The sequence below is a fragment of the Pan troglodytes genome, chromosome 16, assembly GCF_028858775.2.
Source record: "Pan troglodytes isolate AG18354 chromosome 16, NHGRI_mPanTro3-v2.0_pri, whole genome shotgun sequence".
In the NCBI taxonomy this organism is placed as follows: Eukaryota; Metazoa; Chordata; class Mammalia; order Primates; family Hominidae; genus Pan; species Pan troglodytes.
The window spans coordinates 64,750,703-64,773,630 of NC_072414.2; the positions used below are offsets into that span (position 1 = coordinate 64,750,703).

General features: G+C 44.0%; 1 protein-coding gene and 1 long non-coding RNA gene across 6 annotated transcripts in view; one reads left to right on the forward strand and one right to left on the reverse strand.

Annotated features, from left to right (window-relative positions):
- Positions 1–1,753, reverse strand: part of ADPGK (ADP dependent glucokinase) — a 32,455-nt gene extending 30,702 nt beyond the window's left edge. For 2 of the 5 annotated variants that reach the window (XM_063795255.1, XM_054667785.2), the window contains exon 1: positions 1,203–1,739. Coding sequence is in view for 2 of the 5 variants with exons in the window: in XM_016927157.4 (XP_016782646.1) it covers positions 1,416–1,648 (233 nt within the window). In the remaining 3 variants the exon portion in view is untranslated. Of the gene's footprint in view, positions 1–1,202 lie in introns of all 5 variants that reach the window. The other 3 variants (XM_016927157.4, XM_016927158.3, XM_054667786.2) reach the window with 3 other exon arrangements.
- A 28-nt stretch (positions 1,754–1,781) lies between these two features.
- LOC107968372 (uncharacterized) lies at positions 1,782–10,659 on the forward strand. The gene is made up of 2 exons (XR_001709469.4): positions 1,782–5,544; positions 10,262–10,659. It is a non-coding gene; the product is annotated as an uncharacterized LOC107968372 (long non-coding RNA).
- The last annotated feature ends 12,269 nt before the right edge of the window (positions 10,660–22,928 follow it).

Below are 22,928 nucleotides of genomic sequence, written 5' to 3' on the forward strand. Positions count from 1 at the left end.
TGAGAAAACAGATTTGTTTAATCCACCTAATTTGTGGTATTCTGTTCTAGCAGCCCAAATGACTGATACAATAATATGTTTCCAACAAGTGAGACAGGGGCCTTGCTTCACCCATCTCTGTATCTTAAGAATCTAGCACAGACCTGACACTAACCATGTAGTTGGTGAATATCTGCTGAATGAACGTGCATAAAGCAAGGAAGGACAATTTAATCCCAGCACTTTGGGAGGCCAAGATGGGAGGCTGGCTTGAGCTCAGGAGTTCGAGACCAGCCTGGGCAATATAGCAAGAACTCGACTCTACTAAAAAAAAAATAAAATAAATAAAAAATTGGCTGGGCGTGGTGGTGCTTGCCTGTCGTCCCAGCTACTCCAGAGGCTGAGGCAGAAGGATCTCTTGAGCTCGGGAGTTCGAGGCTGCAGTGAGCAGTGATTGCACCACTGCACTCCAGCCTAGGCGACAGAGAGACCGTGTCCCCAAAAAAAAAAAAAAAAAACCCCCAAAATTATAGCTAATATCGAATGCTTTTTAAAGCAGGCACTATGCTAGAGAGATTACATGAATGATGTCATTTAATCTTCAGGACAAGTTTGCTCTACTTTACCCCTCCCGGCCCCAACACTCCACAGAAAGTAGTGAGCTACATGGTAGAGGGCCTGCTTTTATGTGGTGGTTATACATAACTCTGAGATTATGGCAAGAAAGTCAAATCGAACTGAGACAGGGACTAAAGTTAGTGTTTACAGTATCAATACTATAAAGGGAATAATTACATTCCCAAAGAAAAGTACAAAGAAAGGAGGTAGTGTCATTTGGAAGAACCTTAAATATGCAGTGTCACTGAAGTCAGGGGAAGAAAAGAGTTTCACGGAGAAGGGCGTGTTCAATGCGTGGAAGGCTGCAGAGTAGCTAATGAAGATTCAAAAAGGCAAATCTGAGAGGAGTTGCAGTACAGTCGTGTGGTTTCTAGACTACACGGCGTTTCGAAAGAAAGTGGGTAAAGGCAGAGATCACGCGTCTTCAAGAAGTTCAGAAGAAAGAGGAAGAAGAGTGTTATCATAGTGGGTAAGGTCAAGTATCTTTGATTGCAAAACAACAGTCGCCAGAAGAAAAGGGGCTAAAAGTTGGAACGAGGAAGAAGGCTCGGAGAAAGGTGTCAGACAAAGCGGGATTAGCAAGAAGCTGTTAGGGCTGGTCCTACCGGGATGAGAGAAAGGCGCAGAGGCCAGCCGAGTGGAAAGAGCAGCGGTGACGAACCGGGTTCCACTCAGACGTCCGACACTTCTCGCCAAGGGGCCAGCGCGGACAGCAGCGCCTCCCGGGGACCTCTGAGAAGCCCTGTTTCTGCGCGGCTCCGCCCGACCTCCAAGGCCGACCTCGGAGGCTCAGAGACCCAGGCCCCGTTGGCACTCACCCCACTGCCACGCGGCGCCAGCGCCGGACTGGCCGCACGATAAGCGCGTCCCAGGCTGCCGCCAACCGGCCCTCGGGGGAGACGGGTCCCGGGGGCGCAGGCGCGGGCCCCAGACACAGCGAGCTCCAGAGAGAGCGCAGCGCCGAGCCTGGCAGCTCTGGCTCCAGCAGGAAGACGCAGCCCACGGCCAGCGCCAGGAAGCCCGCGTACGCGGAGCCGCGCCACAGCGCCATGGGGACCCAGGCGCCGCACCTGCGCGAACCAACTCCTTTCCTAGCCCGCGCCTCTTCCGGGCTCGGCGCGCGCCGATGTCGACACAAGCGCTACGTCACAAGGGTGCGCCACGGGGCCCCCCCAAGGGGCGGGGCGACGGGCGGCGCCAGGACGGAGCCGGGGCGGACCCCACGCCTCAGTCCCAGGCCTGGCACTGCGGTGTTGCCGCCCTGGAGGAGGTGGGACAACGGAGGTTGTGCCAGTCCGGGCGCTGCACCCCCTTCCCGGAACTCTAATCGTATCCCCAAATAGAGGGATGGGAACACATTTGCTTTCGCAGTAAAACGAAACGGACAGATTGTGAAGAAGCGGACGAACCTCGCGTTAATATTCGAACCAGTGGGTGTCCCCATTGGCACGGATCACACCCCCATCTTTTAATCCCTCCCTCCGCCCCTGTGTCCCCTCATTTGCTAGACTTGTCCTCTTCCAGGCCTAGTGCTCGGCGCTTCTGAGAGGAATAGGCTCACAGAATAGCGGCGCTGCCGAGACCCCTGGGGTACGCGAGGCAGGGGGATTCCGCCCCTTTGGAAGGTGGCCGAGACCCTCAGCCACTAAAGGACTTCGTCGAGACAGGAGAGCCCGCAGAGATCGTTCTCTTCTGGATAACCAGATTATTCCACAATCAAACTTTAACCCTTTTGGGGGCGCTGTTCCCTTTAACAAACTCTGGAAAATGCACACAATCTTGTGCACAACACGAGAGTTATGGACCTGGGTTAAGAAACGCTGCTTTCTTTTGTTCCCCTTTGGTGACATCACTTAAACCCAGCCCTCTCTTCGCTGATACTTTTCTGTGCATGAGGCTAGGTTGAGAGACAGTGAAGCTAGGCTGGGTACCAGCTCATTCTCATCAGCCACAATGCCCGGCCTAATCTTGTTCCCTGGTTTGTTTCCACTTTTCCAATTCTCTCGGCTCCTGACCTTGGCTTTGTGTCCAGTTTTCCACTGTGACCCTGACCTTTGGACTTGGCAGCGAAACTTTATTTCCCTAACTTTGATCTTGGGCATTAGTCTTCATTCTCCTCAGCCCCACCTCATCAGAACTTCCCCATCCTGGTCATCTACCTTCCCGCAGTTCATCCTACCCAGCCTACCTGACCATGCCATCCCTTTCGACAAAGATATTCACACAGGAACAGATTTGGGCTACCTTGGAAAAGAAGCCAAAGAGCCAGTCAGATCTTTGTGAAGCCATGAAAGCCATCTTCCCTAGAGTTGCCTGTCACCTCTCTCCTTAGGGAGACATGTCAGTCAGTTCCTAGAGAAACTGCTTCTTCTCACAACCCTCAGCTGTCAGGTTTCCCTGGCACCCAGAGGGGACTGAGCCAGCAGCTGACCTGAAAACAGCGAGTCTGCTGACTGTCCAGCGATCATTTCCCTCTATTGAGAATTTTAACCAAGTGTCTGTTGTCTGTAGTCATTTGATATTGGCTGTGGACCCACAAAGTCACACAAGGCTAAAGGTCAGAACCAGTTAAATATGTTTCCAAGGTGAAGTTTTGGGGAGCACAGGAAGCTGAACTGTGGGAAGGCCATAGAACAGACAGATCTAGAGGACTAGGAGAGTGCTCCACATTAAAGTGATGTGGACAGAAACCTGCCTGGGGCTTTCTTGCTCCCACAAGAGGCTGCTAAACTTCCAGCACTTTGCACCTAATTCTGCTTCTTTCTAGATTTGCCAGAACTGTTGATTTAGTCACAGAGACAAAACAACAGCAGTTGAACAAAGTGGATGTTTATTTCTCATGTAAAAGTCTAAATGGGGTGTTGGCATGTTGTGGGCTGTGGTAGCAAGCTTGGCCCCCTCTGGTTGCTATGGGACCTGCTGTAGGCCTCTTGCTGGTTGGTCACTCAGTGTGGGTTTGCATTGTGGGTGGTGAAGGGGGCCAGACAAGGAAACGAGAGAGCTGACCTCAATTCCAACTGAGAACTGAAGAGTCAGGAGCCGCAGGAGGTGAAGAACAGAACACCAGGGACAGTTGCCAGGCCTGGCGGAGCCTGATGTGGCTTCTGGTCACATACATAGTCACAGGGCCCTTAATTCCTTCTCATCAGGGGCTCAGGGGCAGGCATTCACTGTCTTGGTGCCACAGTCCCTCTTGAAATATTTCCTTAATGAAAATCAGAAAAGATTCTGATCATCTGTCTGTTCAGAGAGTCTGGAATCCTTTGCAAGCCAATTGTTTTTCTAGAAGTTAGGTTTCTGGGGACAATTAAAACAGCTCTGAGTGGGCAGCTGTGGCTCCTTTGCCTAGGCTGAACAAAGAGGAAAGGGCTGGGCTGGGCAGGCCTCAAGACACCCCCCGCCCCCACCCAAATTGCTTCCAGACATGGCCTTTGCTATTGGTTCTCTCTCCTAGGACCTTGAAATGAGAGAAGAAAAGCAATTTGGTTCTAGAAAATTCAGAGGCAAATGGAAGCTCCAGGTGTCCCACCCAAGATCCTGACCTGGAAGGCCAGGGAGCAGATCCTGTATGAACACAAAGAATTAGCAGAATCCTGTCAGCTTCCAAATTAGCTGACGGTTTTGGCTTTAACATAAATACCCATCAGCACCACCCCCGCAATCTGAAAGGCCTTAAGGGGCACATTTGTTCCCACGTGGAGCAGAAACTAAAGTGGGACCAAATGGTCCCTGTGAAAGCTGGGCTAACCCACTCTCCTTGCAGCTCCAGGCCTCTGGGGTTTCATCCAAGCTGCTCTTTGAAGGCCACACTGTGTCAAAGCCTTTGTTGATGCCAGGGACACAGCCCACCACAGGCCATGCCCAAAGGCCAGAGTCAGAGCACAATTTTGAAGATTACAGAAAACTCCAAAGAGATTGAAGAGATGGAATAAAGGATCCCAGCCCCCGAAAAGAGAAAGCTTTGTGTCTGTAGCCATAGCCCTCGGCAATCAGACATCCTCCTCACTAATGTGAGGTCAGGAGGGGACTAGAAGTGCTCAGAGGATGGACTGCCTCTGGCCAGTGCAGGGGAGAGGCAGGGGTGTTGAGGCACAGGAGCCAGATGAGAGGAACGTCAGCAGCAAAGCAGTAAGAAGAACATGAGAGTTTCTTGATAGTAATAGAACTTCCTACACAGACTGGGAACCGGGTTGTAGCTTGAGGGGATGTGACAACATAGTGGCCCGGAATTTTCACTTTGGAAATTAACTGCTTTGGACCAGGAAGAAGCGCTGAGCCTAGAAAGGCAGGAGGCACAGGACTGTGTGGGCTTCTGTCTGGCAGGGACCTATGAGCTTCATAGGGCGAATGAATCAGGGGGCAGGATAAAGCAGAGGCCTCCACCCTCACAGTGCTCTTAGCCATCTCAGGCTTCCCGGAACACTGCTACCAGGCTGCCTGCTGGAGCCCTTTACACTCACAGGCCTTCCTGCTTGGGTTCTCTTCTGCAGGCTGCGTAAACCAGTCCTGTTGTAGTCCTTGTAGCATCTGCTGTAGTGATCTGGTTTGGGTTTCAGTATTCCTTGCAATGGTTTGGAAGGAAATGGGAAGTTCTAACTACATTTTCTTTTTGATTCAAGAACCCTAGCAGTTCTACAACCACTGGGCCTAAAACTAAAATAAAGGAAAAATAAATAAAAGGAAGCAAAAACATCTAACTGGTATGGCCTGGCAGCATTGCCAGAGAGAGTCCTCAGGGGCCCATGCTTGTTCTGTCTTTTGCTCTGCCATCCCTAGGATGGACAGCACGGAAGAGGCAGTACATCTTAACAAAATCAGGGTTCTGGATGAAGGGGGGGTGGTGAATGGTTGCTGCAATCAACAGTTCATACTTCAATGGAAAGAAGGTGGGATTTGATTCCCGGTTGCAAATCTTCACTCTGTCACCTGCTATCTGTGTGCCCTCAGGTAAGTCATTTAACTTTTCTGTTCTTCAGTTTCCTTATATGCAAAATAATTCCTACTTTGCAGAATGGTTGTGGGAGGTAGAGTTATCTTAAGACAGTCTAGCACAGTGTCTGCTACATGCTGGAATTCAAAACATTCCCTGCTGTTGCTATGGTTGGTTCTGAGAGCTATATTTAATTTTCTTTTTAGTCTTTCTTGCTGGTCTGTCACTCTCTTACTATAAGGAAGACAGCCATTTCTGCATAGGTCACTATGCAGTAGCCTTTTCTATTTTTTGACGGCTTAGCATCTATGTAATATCCCACTGAATGAAAATACTAAAATTTATCTATTGTACTATGAATAGACGATTTGGAGTTTTCCCAGTTTTTTACTATTACATACAGTGTTGCTATGTATATGCTGTGGTACACGTGTATAGCCATTTCTTCAGGGTAGAAACAAAGTAACATTTCTGGGTCATATGATATGCCTGTCTTCAACTTTACTATATAATATCTGACATCTTTCCAAAGTGGTATGCCAGTTTATCTTCCCACTGGCAGCATATGAGAATTTCTGTTGCTCCAGCTACACTCCAACAGATTCTTAAAGCTTTGTCATTTTGTAGGGTGTGTAGTGGTATCTTACTGTGGTTTTGACAAGTTTCCATTTGTTGGTTATTTGCAAGTATCTTGCCTCCCTCCCAGTCACTTGTCTATTCATTCTTTTTATAATATCTTTAGTGAGTAGAGTTCTATGAAAAATTATTCTTATTTATGTATTTTTGTAGAGATAGGGTCTCTCTGTGTTGCCCAGGATGGTTTTGAATTCCTGACCTCGAGAGATCCTCCTGCCTTGGCCTCCCAAAGTGCTAGGAATACAGTTGTGAGCTACCATGCGCAGGCTTAAAGTTCTTAGTTTTTAGTGTAGTTAACATTTTGTTCTTTTTTTATTACTACTTTCCCCTTATCATTGGTGCTTTTTGTTACTTATTTAAAAAATCTTCCCATACTCAGGATTGTGATGGTATTTTCCTGTACAACCTTCTAAGAGCTGTAGGCTTTCACATTTCATGTTTAGGTATTTAATCTACCTTGGAATTGATTTTTGTGTGTTGTGAGAAGAATGCTTATAGATACCCAATTGACCCAGTGCCTTTTACTGGTCATTTCTCAATGACTCTGCATTCCCACCTCTGTCCAATACCACGTGTCTATGTATGTGTGGATCTGTTTTGGGGCTCTTCAATCTGTTCCATTGGTCTATTTTTTTATCAGCGTCTCACTGTCTTGATATCTGTTAATGTAAATTCTTTCTCCTTACTCTTCAAGAGTGTCTTGGCTATCTTTGGCTTTTTAAAATTCCCATATACATTTTTGAATCAACTTGTCGCCCTCCCTCCCAAAAAAACCCAATTAGGATTTTTATCATTCTAGGACTATGGTAGATCCCTTCATTTATTTAGATCTACCTAAATGTCTCCCAATATCATATTAGACTTTTTGTGGAGGATTTGTATGTCTTTAGTAAGTTTTATTACTAGGCACTTAATATTTTTAGTATGCTTATTGAAGTAAAATTGATATGCATTAAGGGCATAATATTTAAAGTGTACAAATTAATAAGTTTAATATATGTATACACCCTGAAACTGTTACAGGAAAGGGGTCCAGATCCAGACCCCAAGAGAGGGTTCTTGGATCTCATGCAAGAAAGGATTCAGGGCTAGTCTGTAGTGCAAAGCGAAAGCAAGTTTATTAAGAAAGCAAAGTGGTGAAAGGACAGCTACTCCATAGACAGAGCAGGACGTTCCTGAAACTAAGAGTAGGAATGCATCCACCCTAGGTACAATGCTTGTATATATGGAGAGATGTGCTCTGCTACAAGGGTTTGTGATAAACTATTAATTTTCTTAATTATGGTATTTGGCAAGAATCAATATTATTATCTTTCAAGCAAAATTAGGAATGCCTTTGTTCCCCAGATATTGGGATATCTGGACACTCCCAAGTCTGGGTCTGTTTTAGTAAACATTATTAATTTGTTCCCTTAACCGTAAACATCTAGAGGCTAAGAATGCCTAACTTTCTGGGAATTCAGTCCAGCAAGTCTCAGCCTCATTCTCCTAGCCCTCACTCAAAATGGAGTCGCTCTGGTTCGAATGCCTCTGACGAAACCATCACCACAATCAAGGTAATATAGTAAACATATCCATCACCCCCAAACATTTCCTCATGGCCCTTTGTAACCCTTCCCTCTTACTCCTTCCTGCCTGTACACCCTCCCATTCCCTGTACCTAGGCAATCTGCTTTCTGTCCCTATAGTTCAGTTTACACTTTGCAGAATTTTATATAAATGGGATCATACAGTACATACTCTTTTTGATGTGGCTTTTTTCATACAGCATAATTATTTTTGAGATTTATCTAGGTTATAGTGAATATCAATTGTTAATTGCTCCTTAAAAAACTTTTAACTTCAAAACAGTTATATATTCACAGGAAGTTGCCAAAATGGTAGGGTCTGTGTACCCTTCACCCAGTTTCTTTCAATGGATATATCTTACATAATCATAGTGCAGCATCAAAACCAGTAAACGGACATTGGTGCAAGGTATATGTATAGTTTTGTGCCGTTTTATTATATATGGAGATTCGGGTAATCACCACTCAATCAAGTTGCAAGAACTGTCCCATCACCACGAAGATCTCCCTCATGCTATCCCTTTAGAGTCACGCCCAACCCCCATCCTCTACCATTCCTAGACCCTGGCAGCCACTAATCTGCTTTGCATCACTGTAATTTTGTCATTCTGAGAAATGTTATAAATGGAATCATACAGTATGTGATCTTTTGAGAGCATAATACCCTTGAGATGCATCCAACACTGTTGCATGTGTCAGTAGTTCATTTTTGTTATTTATTTTTATTTTTTGACTGAGTAATGTTCTGTGGTATGGAAAGATCACAGTTAGCTTAGTCATTCACTCATTGAAGGACATTTTGGTTGTTGCCAGTTTTGGGCAATTGCAAATAAAGCTGCAATAAACAATCATGTACAGAGTATTGGGTGCACATATTTCATATCTCTGAGAGAAACGCCCAGGAATACAATTGCTGGGTTTTATGTTTAGTTTTCTCTTACATCCTCACAGGCAGCATATGAGAGATCCAGTTTCTTCACATCCTCACCAGCACTTGATATTGTCACTAATTTAGGTTTTGTTCTAATGGGTGTATAGTGACATCTGTTTGTGGTCTTAGTTTACATTGCCCTAATGGCTAGTAGTGTTGAGCATCTCTTCATGTATTTATTTGCCATCCATATATCTTCCTCAGTGAAGTGTCTCTTCAGGTTTTTTCTTTTTCTTTTTTGAGACAGAGGCTCGCTCTGTTGCCCAGGCTGGAGTGCAGTGGTGTGATCTCGGCTCACTGCAACCTCTGCCTCCTGGGTTCAAGCGATTCTCCAGCCTCAGCCTTCCAAGTAGCTGGGACTATCTGGGCACACCACCACACCCGGCTAATTTTTGTATTTTTTAGTAGAGACGGGGTTTCATCATGTTGGCCAGTCTGGTCTTGAACTCCTGACCTCAAGTGATCCGCCTGCCTCCGCCTCCCAAAGTGCTGGGATTATAGGCATGAGCTACCACGGCTGGCTGTCTCTTCAAGCCTTTTGCCCATTTTATAATTGAATTGTTTGTTTTTTTGTTATTGAATTTTGAGACTATATATCATATATTATAGATAAAAGTCCTTTGCCAGATACATGGTATGCAAATATTTTCTTCCAGTCTTTTCATCCTCTTAATAGAGCCTTTCACAGAATAAAAGTTTTTCTTCTTGATGAAGTGTAATGTGTTGATTATTTTTTCTTCTATAGATTGTGCTAGTTTATTGCTTTTTGTTGCTGAATAGTATTCCATTGTATGGATATACCATTATTTGTTTATCTATTCATTTGTTGATGGACATTGGGTTCTTTCTAGTTTTTGACTATTACAAATAAAGTTGCTATGAGCATTTGTTTACAGGTCTTTTTGTAGGCTTTAATTGCTCTTGGGAAATATCTAGGAATGGAATACCTGAATCATGTAACAGATGTATGTTCCACTTTTTAACAAACTATCAAATTGTTTTCCAAAGTGGTTGTACCGTTTTATATATCTACCAGCATTCTATTAGAGTTCTAGTTCTTCTGTGTGCTTGCCAAGACTTGGTACGGTAAGTCTTTTAAATTTAGCCATTCTAATAAATATGTAGGTATATCTTTGTCTTAATTTTTATTTTCCTAATGACTAATGATGTTGAGCATCTTTTCATATCTTCATTGGTCAACTATCTGTTCATATCTTTTGCCCATTTTTATTAGATTGGTTTTTTCTTATTACTGAATTAAAAAAATACTCTAGATGCGAGTCCTTTATAAGACATGTGATTTGCAAATATTTTCTTGTCTGTCTTTTCATTCCCTTACCTGTTATATTGGATTAGAGGCCACCCTACTGACCTCATTTAAACTTAGTTACCTTTTTAAAGACTGTACAGTCACATTTTGAGGTACTAGGGATTAGGACTTCAATATATGAATTTTGAAGGGAATACAGTTCAGCCCATAACACTCCCCAACAATTGCTCTGGACATGCTGGAATTTTTTTTCTGTTCTTTGTTCATTCTTGCTCATGGTGTGTTACAAATATCATAATTCTCCTTTTCTCTGTGACCTTGTCTCTCAGTCTCCCATCAAGGAGTGATGTCTGTTTCTCCACTTCTTGAATCTGGGCTGGCCTTGCCAATAGAATATGGCAGAAGTGACATCGTTCCATTTCTGAGTCAAAGCCTGAGGAGGCCTTGCATGCTTCTACTCTCTCCTGCAACCCTGCACTGCCACATATCAACAAGACTTATCAACAAGCCTGGGATAGCCTGCTAGATGATGAAAGATATATGGCCCGCTTGCTCCCATCACTCCAGCTGATAGCCAGGCAACCCTAAGAAGCAAAGTCACCTAGCTGATTAGTAGCTGACCACTGACACAAAAGTAAGATCATCTGAGACCAGAAGACAGCCCATCTGAGCTCAGCCCAAATTACTGACCCACAAAATAATAATAAATAAATGGTTATTATTTTTATGTCACTGAATTTTGAAGTGGTTTATTATTGAACAAAAGCTACCTGATACCCATCCTTTTTTTTTTTTTTTTTTTTTTTTTGATATGGAGTCTCGCACTGTTGCCCAGGCTGGAGTACAATGGCGCGATCTCGGCTGACTCCACCCTCCGCCTCCTGGGTTCACGCAATTCTTCTGTCTCAGCCTCCTGAGTAGCTGGGATGACAGACGCACACCACCACACTGGCTAATTTTTTGTATTTTCAGTAGAGATGGGGTTTCACTATGTTGGCCAGACTGGTCTTGAACTCCTGACCTCATGATCCGCCCACCTCAACCTCCTAAAGTGTTGGGATTACAGGCGTGAGCCACCGCACCCGGCCTACCCTTCCTAAGAGTCTTTGCTCTGGCTCTTACTTTCATCTGGAATACTCTGTGACTTGATCTTTGCATGCCTGGCTGCTTTATGTCATTCATATCTCTGCTCAAATACAATTTCCTCAAAAAGGGCTACACTGACCAATCAATATAATAAGCCTGTAGGTCTCTACGGCTTCTCCCTATTTATTTGTTTATTTTTAGAGATGAGGTCTCACTCTGTTACCCAGTGGCATCATCATAGCTCACTGCAGCCTCAAACTCCAAACACTTGGGCTCAAGCAATCCTCCCTCCTCAGCCTTCTGAGTAGCTGGGACTACAGGTGCATGCCACCTTGACTGGCTAATGTTTTGTTTTTAATTTTTTTTTAGAGAAGGGGGTCTCACTATGTTGCCCACACTAGTCTTGAACCCCTGGCCTCAAGCAATCTCCTACCTCAGCATCCTGGGTAGCTGGGATTACAGGTGTGAGCCACAATGCCCAGCCATTTTTTTTTCTTACACAGAAAAGCTCCAATATTCACTTACATACTGCAGAAGGAAAAGAGAGGCTGAAAGGGTTGGATCAAGGAAGTAGGAAAGGGAATTTCTGGGGGCATTTCCTTCCCCCAATCCCAGAATAGCCACAGAAATCACGGTCACCAAGAGCTGCTGCTTCTGAATAACATGACAGTGATGGTAAATTTTCCAAAATGTTGATTGTAATAGAGTTTGCCACATGACCAAACTGGTGGATCATAGAGTGGACAGACATCAGGAGCTCTGGAAAAAAAATTGCTACTCAGTATCTACTCAAGTTGTAATGGGGAGAGAAATGGACTGATATGCCGGATTTTCGTTGCAGAGAGCTGGCAAACTTGCAGTAAGTAACTAGCTGCATTCAAACTGACTGACACACATAGATGGAGCTCTGAAATCCACAGCTCCGTTGAAGAGGCAGCAGAATTTATCTACTCTGACCCAGGTTTGTGGAATTTATCAACTCCGACCCAGGTGCTAGGCTGCTTGTTGTAGGGAGTGAAGCCATCATGCTGATGGATTTGGTGGTGACAAAGCAGGCTGTCAGGAAGAAGTAGGTCCCCCAGATTCTCCCGGGCAAGGGGACAACACTGGAAACTACATGTGGTAGTTTCCAGTATGTTAGGCTTTTCCTTCTGAAACTTGGCAAAGTAGAATTTGCTGAAAAGTAAGCAGTACAGCTTGTTTTTAATTTCGTTTCTCAAGAAAACCCAGCTAAGTCTCATCATGACTGTTTACTCTTGTTTCTTTTGGGAAATTAACTTCTTAATATAACTTTGACTAAAGATATGTAGATTTGTGGTATGAAAAGAAAATCTATCTGTTGGATGATGTTCCCAGTGAAGTACTATCCATTTGTTATTTTAAAAGTTATTCTCTTTTGTTCTAAACAGTAAATAGTGCCAAAACTAAGAAAAACATGTATTATAGTTTCAACGTCAGGCTGACTTGCCTGCAGATCTGTTCGCAATAGACTGTAATGCCCCTTTAAAGAAAGATTTAGAAATAAATTATTAAAAGTATTAATTCATTAAAAAAAATGTAAGCATGAATGGGGACAAGCTGGGGAGAATGATTTGTCTGCTCTTTCTGGGAGGGTGGCGAGCAACATCCATGAGAAACCTGCAGGCCTTGCCACTGCTGCTGAGAGCCAGTGACCCCAAGGGCTGACCACTTGGGACGTTAGCTGCCCCTAGTCCAGGCACTGTGGTCTGGGCCTGTGGTATAAAGAAGGGCTATTGCCATAAAAGGAGATAGACACAACCAGCTTCAGTCTATCCTGCTTCCTGTCTCAGAATTTTATTTTTTTCTTTTTTGAGATGGAGTTTTGCTCTTGTTGCCCAGGCTGGAGTGCAATGAATAGCGTGATCTTGGCTCACTGCAACCTCTGCCTCCCAGGTTCAAGCGATTCTCCTGCCTCAGCCTCCCAAGTAGCTGGGATTACAGGCACCTGCCACCACGCCCAGCTAATTTTTGTATTTTTAGTAGAGACAGGGTTTCACCACATTGGCCAGGCTGGTCTCAAACTCCTGACCTCGTGATCTGCCCACCTTGGCCTCCCAACAGAATTTTTTTTAAAAAAGAAATATGGTATGTCTTTGGAAATCCGAGATTCAAATCTTAGCACCCTATATCCCCACCACCACTACCATTAACAGTGCAGTTTGGAGCAAGTCGCTTAATCTTTTCCAGCCCAGTTTCCCATTTGTAAAATGGAAAGAATGACATCCATATAATGTGGTTGCTGGAGGATTCATTATTTTATTATTCAACAATTATTTATTGAGTGCCAGACATTAGTCTAGTCACTAAGACAGACAAGGTCCATGTTCTCATGGAATTCATATTCTAACAGGGTAAGGTCACAAGAAATAAATAATAAACAAATGAAAAATATCAGATATTGATAAGTTTTAGACAGAAAATAAAATAGGGAGCTGGGCATGGTGGCTCCTTTCTAATCCCAAAATGAGAGAATTTGCTTAAGCTCAGGAGTTCGAGACCAAACTGGGTAACAGGGCAAAACCTCGTTTCTACAAAAATACAAAAATTAGCTGTCCCAGCTACTTAGAAGGCTGAGGTGGGAGGATCATTTGAGCGCGGGAGGTCAAGGCTGCAGTGAGCTTGATCACACCACTGCACTTGATCAGCGTGGGTGACAGAGTGAGACCTTGTCAAACAAAACAAAACAACAAAACAAACACAAAACAATACAGATTCACTGTATAATATTATTTAGAAAATGCAGAAAGGTACAAATACTTATTTTATAATAACTCTTAATATTCAAGTTTTTGGTGTATATCTTTGCAGAGTTTTAAAAAAATGTGTGCACACACATGCATCTTCACAGAAATGGAACTTTGTTATTGTATATGCTGCATTATAACCTGCTTATTTGCTTAACAATAGAATGGCGTCTTTAATATATCCAAACTTTTTACCCAGAATGATTTTTCATGGCTGCGTAGAATACCATTTATTTAACCAAGCGGTAGAGAGTTAGACTATTCACAAGTTTTGCTATTATGAACAACTAGGGAGAAGCACTTACACAGCAAAATCTGCTGAGTTTCTGAATTGTCTCCTTAGTATAGACCACGCAAGTGAAACTATCAGATCCCAGGGCGCTCCCCTGCGGTTGTCAGATTTCCCTCCTGTAAAGTGGATCAGTAACCCCACTCCACATGCACTCCCGTCCACACAGCTCTTGAAAGGCCAAACCAGGCGACGCTGTGGCCCAGAGAGAACCAGAAGAGAGGGTGCGTGGGGTGCACGGCAAGCCATTGAGTCTGTGGCCACACCTAGGCGGAGAGAGACGAGCGCGGGTGAGGGTGGGCCGCGGGATCCACAGACTCCTCTTCGTGCGGTGGATGCATCAGGCTCCGTCTCTGAACCTCGGTTTCCCCATCTGCAGAATGGGGATGGGATCTCCTGGTGATGGGGATCTGTGGACGCGGCGCCCTCGGGGGTGCACAGAACTAAGGCCGGCCTGCAGCAGCGACCTCGGGGGCTGGTGGGGACGGAAGACCGGACCTCCTGGCCCGAAGGCTGGGCGCAGCCCCCGCCCGCCCGCCTCTTCCCGCCGGCGCCTCCCCGGGGTGGCAGTGTGGGGAGAGTGGCTCGGAGCCCGCAGGGGGCGCCGCGAGCCCACCGCGAGAGCGGCCGCGGCGCGGGGTGGGTGCCGCACGGGCTGCGCGCCGCGCTGCTCCCGACCCGCGGGTCAAGTCTGGCGCCTGGGAGGTCCTTGAATTCCGCGGGATTTGTTTTTCCGCAAAACCAAAAACGCCATCCACTTAACAGATCCGTGCTAGGAGGCCCTGGCTCAGTCCTTCCACCAAACACCTCGGCCCAGCCGCGGCAGTGCGGCTCCCAGGCTCCCAGTGTTTCCTCCACGCTTTCAAACCTCAGCGCTGAGGTGACCGCCTCCGGGCAGCCTTCCCGGACTACCCCAGGACTTGGGGGCGTGGCTCCACAGCGGGCCTAGTTCCGCCTGTGTGCGGGCCTCTTCCACGACCGGCAGTCTTTGAGGATGGGGCTTGGCCTCCATCCCCTCGAACCCCTCAGCGTCGCACCCCAGAGCCACTCTGACCCATGGCCAATGATTATAAGTGAGGGAGCCACCTCTTCTCCCTGCGTGGCACAGGCCAGGGTCCGCAGAAAGGGGCCTTGCTCATCCCCAATCTTAAGCTCCGCTGAGATGAAGGAACCAAGAGCAGGCTTGGCACTGGGAGGGCGGCTGTCCCAGTGGCGGGGAGGGGAGCTCTGGATGTGTGGGGGAGTTTGTGCAGCATGTCAGCGGCGGGGGGGGGGGGGGGGAGGGGGGCTGTGGATGCCCGCAGGTGTTTGTGTTTGTGCATGTGTAAGTCTCTGTGTGTATATATTAGTGGGAAAGCATCTTCTAAATTAAGAATATATTTGTGTAAGGTAAATGGTCAAGTCAAATAGAAAGTGACTTCAATACTTGTTACTTGATGGTTGTAAATACAATAGCCAAGGAATTCAGTCCAAAAGCTCACATTTGAGGGTTAGGGATTGGTGCTGTATTTGTTACAACAGGCGTCTAACCTTGGGCAAATCTCTTCCTCATAGTCTTCGTTGTCTCTGGTTTGTTTGTTTGTTTTTCTGGTTTGTTAAATGATCCTTTTTTTTTTTTTTTTTTTTCCCGAGACAGGGTCTCACTTTGTCTCCCAGGCTGGAGTGCAGTGGCGCAATCACCACTCACTGCAGCCTCACCTACCGGGCTCAAGTGATCCTCCCACCTCAGCCTCTCCAGTAGCTGCGACCACAGGCACGTGCCACTAAATGATTATTTTTTCAAGGGAGAAATCATGCCTGTCATACAAATAAAAAATGAACAAGTGTAAAATATTTTATTTAACTCAGTTAATGAAGTTAAAAACTGATTCAAAGGACAACACAAAGGCCAGATACACACACTGGCATCAGAAATAATGAAATAAGTTTGTTAATTGATACAAAACTGGCTTCATCCACTCTGTGTGTGTGTGTGTGTGTGTGTGTGTGTGTTTGGTAGGGGGTGGGGCGGGGGGCGGGGGATCACTTGCGTCTCCACCTGACAAAACTTGTTTGCATTGCCATGGACAATAATAATTTGTATTATTTTCAGTTTTCTACAGTTTACAGATTCAAAGACAATGAAAAATGGAGACTACCATAGAATGACATAACCTGGAAGGGCACACCAGGCCTGCATTCCATAGGGTACATTTTCTCCCCATTTCAAAAGTCTTTCACAATTTTTCCTGGTGGCTTATACAACAGGCTTGAGTTGCATAAAGGTTTTTCAAACTTTTTAGTGGCGGAACTCTCTTTCTAAGTGAAATGTAACAGCAAACCCTATTATCTATCTATATATCTAATAGATAGATAATTTATTTTTTAATTTTTAATTTTCTATTTTTTGAGATAGGATCTCACTCTGTCGCCCAGGTTGGAGTGCAGTGGCATGATCTCAGCTGACTGCAGCCTTGACCTCCCCAAACTCAGATGATCCTCCCACCTTAGCCTGCCAGGTAGCTGGGAGTACAGGTGCATGGCACCACATCCAGAAATAATTTTTGTGTTTTTTGTGGAGATGGCGTTTCGCCATGTGGCCTAGGCTGGCCTAGAACTCCTGAGTTCAAGTTATCTGCCCACCTTGGCCTCCCAAAGTGCTGGAATTACAGGCGTAAGCCACTGCGCTTGACCTGAATATATTTTTTTTAACATCTCAGAGGGTTAAAATAATGTATTATACAGTTAATATATGCTTACTGTAAAGATGTCAAATAGTACAGAAAGTTAAGTGAAACATTTGTTTCCCTTCTCTTGCCCTTTCTCCCTGTCCCCTTCTCATTCTCCAGAGCCATCTACTTTAACAGTTTCTTATGTACCCAATAGACACTCTACGGATATATACAAACATATACATATATTTTTTGAGACAGGGTCTGGCTCTGTCACCCAGGCTGGAGTGTAGTGGCTCAATCTCCACTCATTGCAACCTCTACCTCCTGGGCTCAAGCTATCCTTCCACCTCAGCCTCCCGAGTAGTTGGGATTACAGGTACACACCACCGCACCTGGCTAATTTTTGTAGAGATGGGGTTTCACCATGTTGCCTAGGCTGGTCTAGAACTCCTGGGCTCAAGTGATCCTCCCAAAGTGATGAGATTACAGGTGTGAGCTGCTGCACATAGCAAACACACACACACATACACACACACAAACACACACATACACACACGCACACACACACACACACACATATATATATATATATATATTTTTTTTTTTTGAGATGGAGTCTTGCTCTGTCGCCCAGGCTGGAGTGCAATGGTGTGATCTCGGCTCACTGCAGTCTCCACTTCCCTGGTTCAAGCAATTCTCCTGCCTCAGCCTCCTGAGTAGCTGAGATTACAGGCACCCACCACCACGCCTGGCTAGTTTTTTGTATTTTTAGTAGCTATGGGGTTTCACCATATTGGCCAGGCTGATCTCGAACTCCTGACCTCAAGTGATCCACCCACCTTGGTCTCCCAAAGTGCTGGGATTATAGGCATGAGCCACCACGCCCAGCTGCAAACATATATTTTTAAAAACACAAACAGGATAAAATACATTGTGGATATCTTCTGATGTCAAAACATAGAGGTCCACCTCAGCATTTTAAGTGATTAAGAGTATTCCATGGTATGGCTGTCCCTTAACTTATTTGGCTAGGCTTCTATTAATAGACTTTTTTTAGTTGTTTCTAATTTTATGGTAATATAAACAAATGCTACAATGAACCTCCTTAATCAGTATTGTGTGTGTGTGTGTGTGTGTGTGTGTGTGTGTGTAAACTTTTCAGGAGTGGAATCATTAGGTTTAAGGGTAGCTGCATTTAACATTTTGATATACCTTGCTGAGCTCTCTTCCCTGGAATTGCAATCATTTACTTTTTCTGCTACATGCTGTATCTTTACACCCCCGCCTACGTTGTGTATTATCAAACTTCTAAATCTTAGCCAGTCTGATAGAGGGAAAATGACACCTCATAATTTCAGTGTACTTTTCTACAATTATCTCTAGCTGTTAGAATATTCCCTTTGGTAGGAAATTGCTTCATTATTTTCTGTGACTTCCCTTTGAGTTTTCTGAGAAAAACTCACGTGGCATAGTTCAAAAACCCTTGATCTCGACAGATTCCCTGAGCTCTCATATTCCAGGAGGCAGGTTCTCTGCAAGTGTGTGTTTGTCTCCGCTCTGTGTCAGTGTGTAGCTTGTGTGCCACCTCTGTGTGTGTGATGTGTGTCTGACTGCCGATGTTCATGTTAGTGAGTGTTTACCTTTCCCTTCCTTGAGGATCAGAGACTTACTCAGGAGAGCCCAGGTTACCAAGAAGTTTACTGTAGGATACAGAGATCTCTCCCAGTTAGGAAAAGAAGAGCAACTGGATTTTCTGTAACCAAGAACTGCTTATGGGAAAGGGATAGAGGACAGAGGCTGCCTTCTCTCTGCGGACCCATAAACTTGCCCATGGGCCGAAGCCAGCCACCCTGGTCTGACTCTGCATGCCTTTCAGCTGAAGGAACAATTGCTGCCTGCAACAGTCATTCAGTTTCCCAAGGAATCAACCTCTCTGTGTGACTGGGGAAAAGGAAACAGACATCAAGAGGTCTGCTGGCAGGGGGTGATGCAAGGATTGTAAATCTCTGCTTCATCACATGTGCATTATTTGGGAAGTGGCTGGAAGTTCAATTCATGCATCTACTGGCAGTGCATCTAGGGGAAAGAGTGGGAACACCAGAAGAGGAACAGGCTGTTTCATCCTTAATTCTGCCACTTACTGGCTATGTGTCCGAGGGCAAGCCACTTCATTTTTCTGTACCTCATTCCCTTATCTGTAAATCAAGGGAAACAATGCCCACATCATGAAGTCACTGTGATGAGTAAGTTAAACAATACTTATCATGGATCTTAATAAGCATCTCAGTCAACACAGAAGTTCCCTCTCTTAAGGGTGACGTTTTGATAATGACACCTTTTCAAAATGAGGATCTCAAAGAACATCCCCAAACATTAGAGGAGGAGGGAGTCTTTCTTCCTTTAGTGTGTCCATTCAGCAGCAGCCTTGTGCCTGTGTACCACTGTGAGAATGGCAAAGTCCAATCCTGCCTGCCCTCCTGTGCCACTCACAGCCACACGTTTTTAATTTTCACCACACTCATGCAATCTCCTGCACACATCGTGATACTTCATGCCTCCGTACCTTTGCTTGTGCAGCTCCTGCAGCCTGGAATGTTCTCTCTCACTCCACTGTACCTGGCAAATGCTCACTTATACCTCAAAACATATCAGGACAAAGGACATAGTATTTAGTCTAACACATCTGGCTGTTTGCCTGGAAGAGAATCAGAGTGAACCCCTATCTCTAGCCATATACAAAGATAAAATTCCAGAGGGATTAAGGGCTTAAAAATGTAAAAAACAAAGTGTTAACTATCTGTCAAGACAAGCCACAATGCAACACTAGCGCGTACCTGCCAGAATAGCTAAAATGCAAACGTCAGATGATATAAAGTATTGGGGTGGGTGTAGAGCAGCTAGAAGTCTCTTACATTACTGGTGAGAGTGTAATTGATACGGCCACTTTGGATGACTGGCAATATCCACAAAAGCTGAACATACACGTTCTCTATGACCCAAAAATTACACTCTTGGGTAAATACTCAACAGAAATGCAGACATAAATTCACCAAAGAAAGTTTGCAAGAATGTTCATAGCAGCACTATTTGTAATAGCACCAAATTGGAAGCAACCCAAACGTCTATCAACAGTAAAACAGATAAAGTGTGGTATGTTACATACAGGACTGCTGCACAGCAATGAGAATGAATGAACTACATGAATTCATCTCACAAACATAATGCTGAGTCAAAGAAGCTAGATAGAAAAGAGTACACATGGATATTTCATTTAAATAATGTTCAAACACTAATCTATGATGTTAGAAGTCAGGGTAGAGGTTAATCTTTGAGGACGGTTGTGACTGGCAAGGGGGTGTGAACTGAAGGAATGTCTAGGGTACTGGTAAGATTCTGTTTCCTGATTTCAGTCCTGGCTACATGAGTGTGTTCACCTCATGAAAATTTATTGATCCATAAAAAGATGTGCATTATTTCATACATATATCTCAATAAAAATTTTGGCAAGGAGGCATCATATAATCTAAGGGTTAGAATACCTTCTCAACCAAGGTTGGAAACCTAGAAGATGAAAAAGATAAGTATTTTTGCATGTATATACATATACATACACACACATATATATAGCATTTTTGTGGGAAAAGATACTGTAAGCAATGTCAAAAGACAAGCAGACTTGGAAAAAGTGTAATGCAGATGATGGACAAAGGCTAATACCTATAGTATGCAAAAAACTCTTATAAATTGATGCGAAAAGACAAACAACCCAATAATGAAATAGGCAAAATGATATGAGTAGGTGATTCAAAGAAGAAAAATATCCAACTGATGGAAAGATGCTCAGATTCATTAGAATTCAGTTGAATGCAAATTAAAGTAGTAATAAGATACTCATTTATGCTCTTCAGGCTGGCAAAATTAAAAAGAGTTTCTATACGTATTGTGTGTGAGGTTGTGGGGAGCATGCTCTCATTCATTGCTGGTGGAGATGTAAATTATTACAGCCTTTTTGCAATCAATCTGGAAAAATCCATTAGAATTAAAAATACATATATCCTTTGACCTAGTGATCCCACTCCTGGGAATCTATTCCACAGAAATAGAAGGATCCACCTAAGGGTCCATGTAGAAGGGTGGTTATTGCAGCATTGATTGCAGAGGTGCATTCATGGTGCGCATGCATGCACACACATGCACACACACAGAAAACAAAGCCTGTGCCTCTCAGCAGGGAAATGGTATAAATGGTGGTACTTTCCCTTGAGGCTCACAGTCTAGAGGGCTGGGGTAAACTCTTGCCGGTTCACAGGAGGTCTTCACATCTGGAGGGGGTGGTCTGGGAGTGGGGTGGGCAGAGTCATGGATGACCAGAAGCCCTCTTCCTCCTAGCCTGAGCTAGTAGCATTGATTCCAGAGCAGGCTTTGGAGAAGTGACTGTTTAGAGTTCGGACATTCCCATGTCCCTTCTTGGCGGGACTCAGTTCCTATCCCTCCAGTATCAAAGAAGTGACATCAACAAAGGATCACAGAGGTGGCTCTTATTGACACCCACTGTGGGTCTCATTTAAAATGGCTTTCTTAAGCCAAAGGCAGGCAAATATCTCTACTAACTGAAGAACAAAGGAGACATGGAATCAACTGCAAATAATTATTTCTAAAAATCATGCCTCTCTTCTGAAGTTTGTGTTTGTCATACCTCTGTCTACCTAAAAATTGCTCTCTCTTAGGTGAATTAAAATATAGAGTCAATTCCCTAACATTCGGTCAGTTGTTGGGCAGCCCTGGCCTAGCTTAGGAAGGTAGCCCTAAGCAGGCCTTTAACACTAAGTGAAAGCCCCCGTAGCATATGTATAAATATTTAAAATCATAAACTAGGCCAATAAACTATTAGATAAAAAGTTCCATCTTTCTGTCTTGAAAAATATGCCCTCTTAAGATCAAAATTTTTAAAAAGTATAGCACTACGATTTTTATATGAACAAAAATTGGTAAAATAGTAAAGATGACAGAATTTAATTATATGGGCATCTATTTGGATAGTCTGTTGATGGGCTGGTGATGTTTTGGTAAGTTATAAAGTCAGCATATACCAAATTTATATTGTAAATCATTCAAATTATTATTTATCTTTTCATTAGATTTGTTTTTCTTACCTTCCTTATTGCAAAATTACCTGATTATGTTGTTATAATCAAGATTTTTGCACAATTTGTGTTTTATTGATGATGACGCCAAATTAGACTACCTTTTTTGAGTTGTAATTCTTAGATAATTTAAAAAATTAATTTCAATTTGGAGAAAGTTCAGGAATAAATGGAATTTTCATTAAAATCTTAAAACGATGTTTACATTTGGAAATGAACCATGAATTTTACATATCCTGTTCAAATACTTCAGTGGAGTTGTGTTAGGTAAACTGTAATTATTGCAGAAAATACTACAAAATATTTTAATTTCATAGTAGAAATTTCTATCATACTGCAATTTTTGCTATCTTTTAAGGTAATAGTTTATGCACTAACATGAAGAATAGCTTCGTACATATTACATCTACAATTATACCTCTACTGATTTGAAGGTAAAATAAAGTGTTCATATTGCACACATGTTCCTCAGCCACTGTGCAACAATCAATACCACACTAATTCGTGAGACCTCCTGAACCACGAACTGGAGCACAAAGAGAAACATGAAAATGGACGTGTGGCCCTACTGGGAAATGGTATTTCACTGTGCAAGAAACGATTGCATTCTTGCTATCAGAGATAAAGGATTTGACAAGCTAATAAATTTGTCTTTTCCCTTACTTAAGTGCTTCCGCCACTCAAATCCTCCCTGTTCTCTGAAGCAGTGTCTGTCTCCAATATTGGCGGAAGCACAACCCAGAAACCTCCGTGACGTTCAGACATGGTTGCTTTCTGTTTTGAGGACACAGGGCAAAAGGTGAGGAGCCGCATTTCCCTGGGACATGACCGGTGTTGTCATTGGAACTGACGTTTCTGTTGCCAGCAGCGCTATGCCAGCGCTGAGCACTCAATCCCATGTGCTCCATAACCAATACATTTTATGGGTGTTTGTGATATATGCAACCTTTTCAAGTAGGGCTTCTTAGTTTCTAATTATTAGTTTTTAATTTCCCAACCCAATACAGATCAATTATTTGATTCAATAATTCACTAGAAATAATTCACTAGAAAAATGA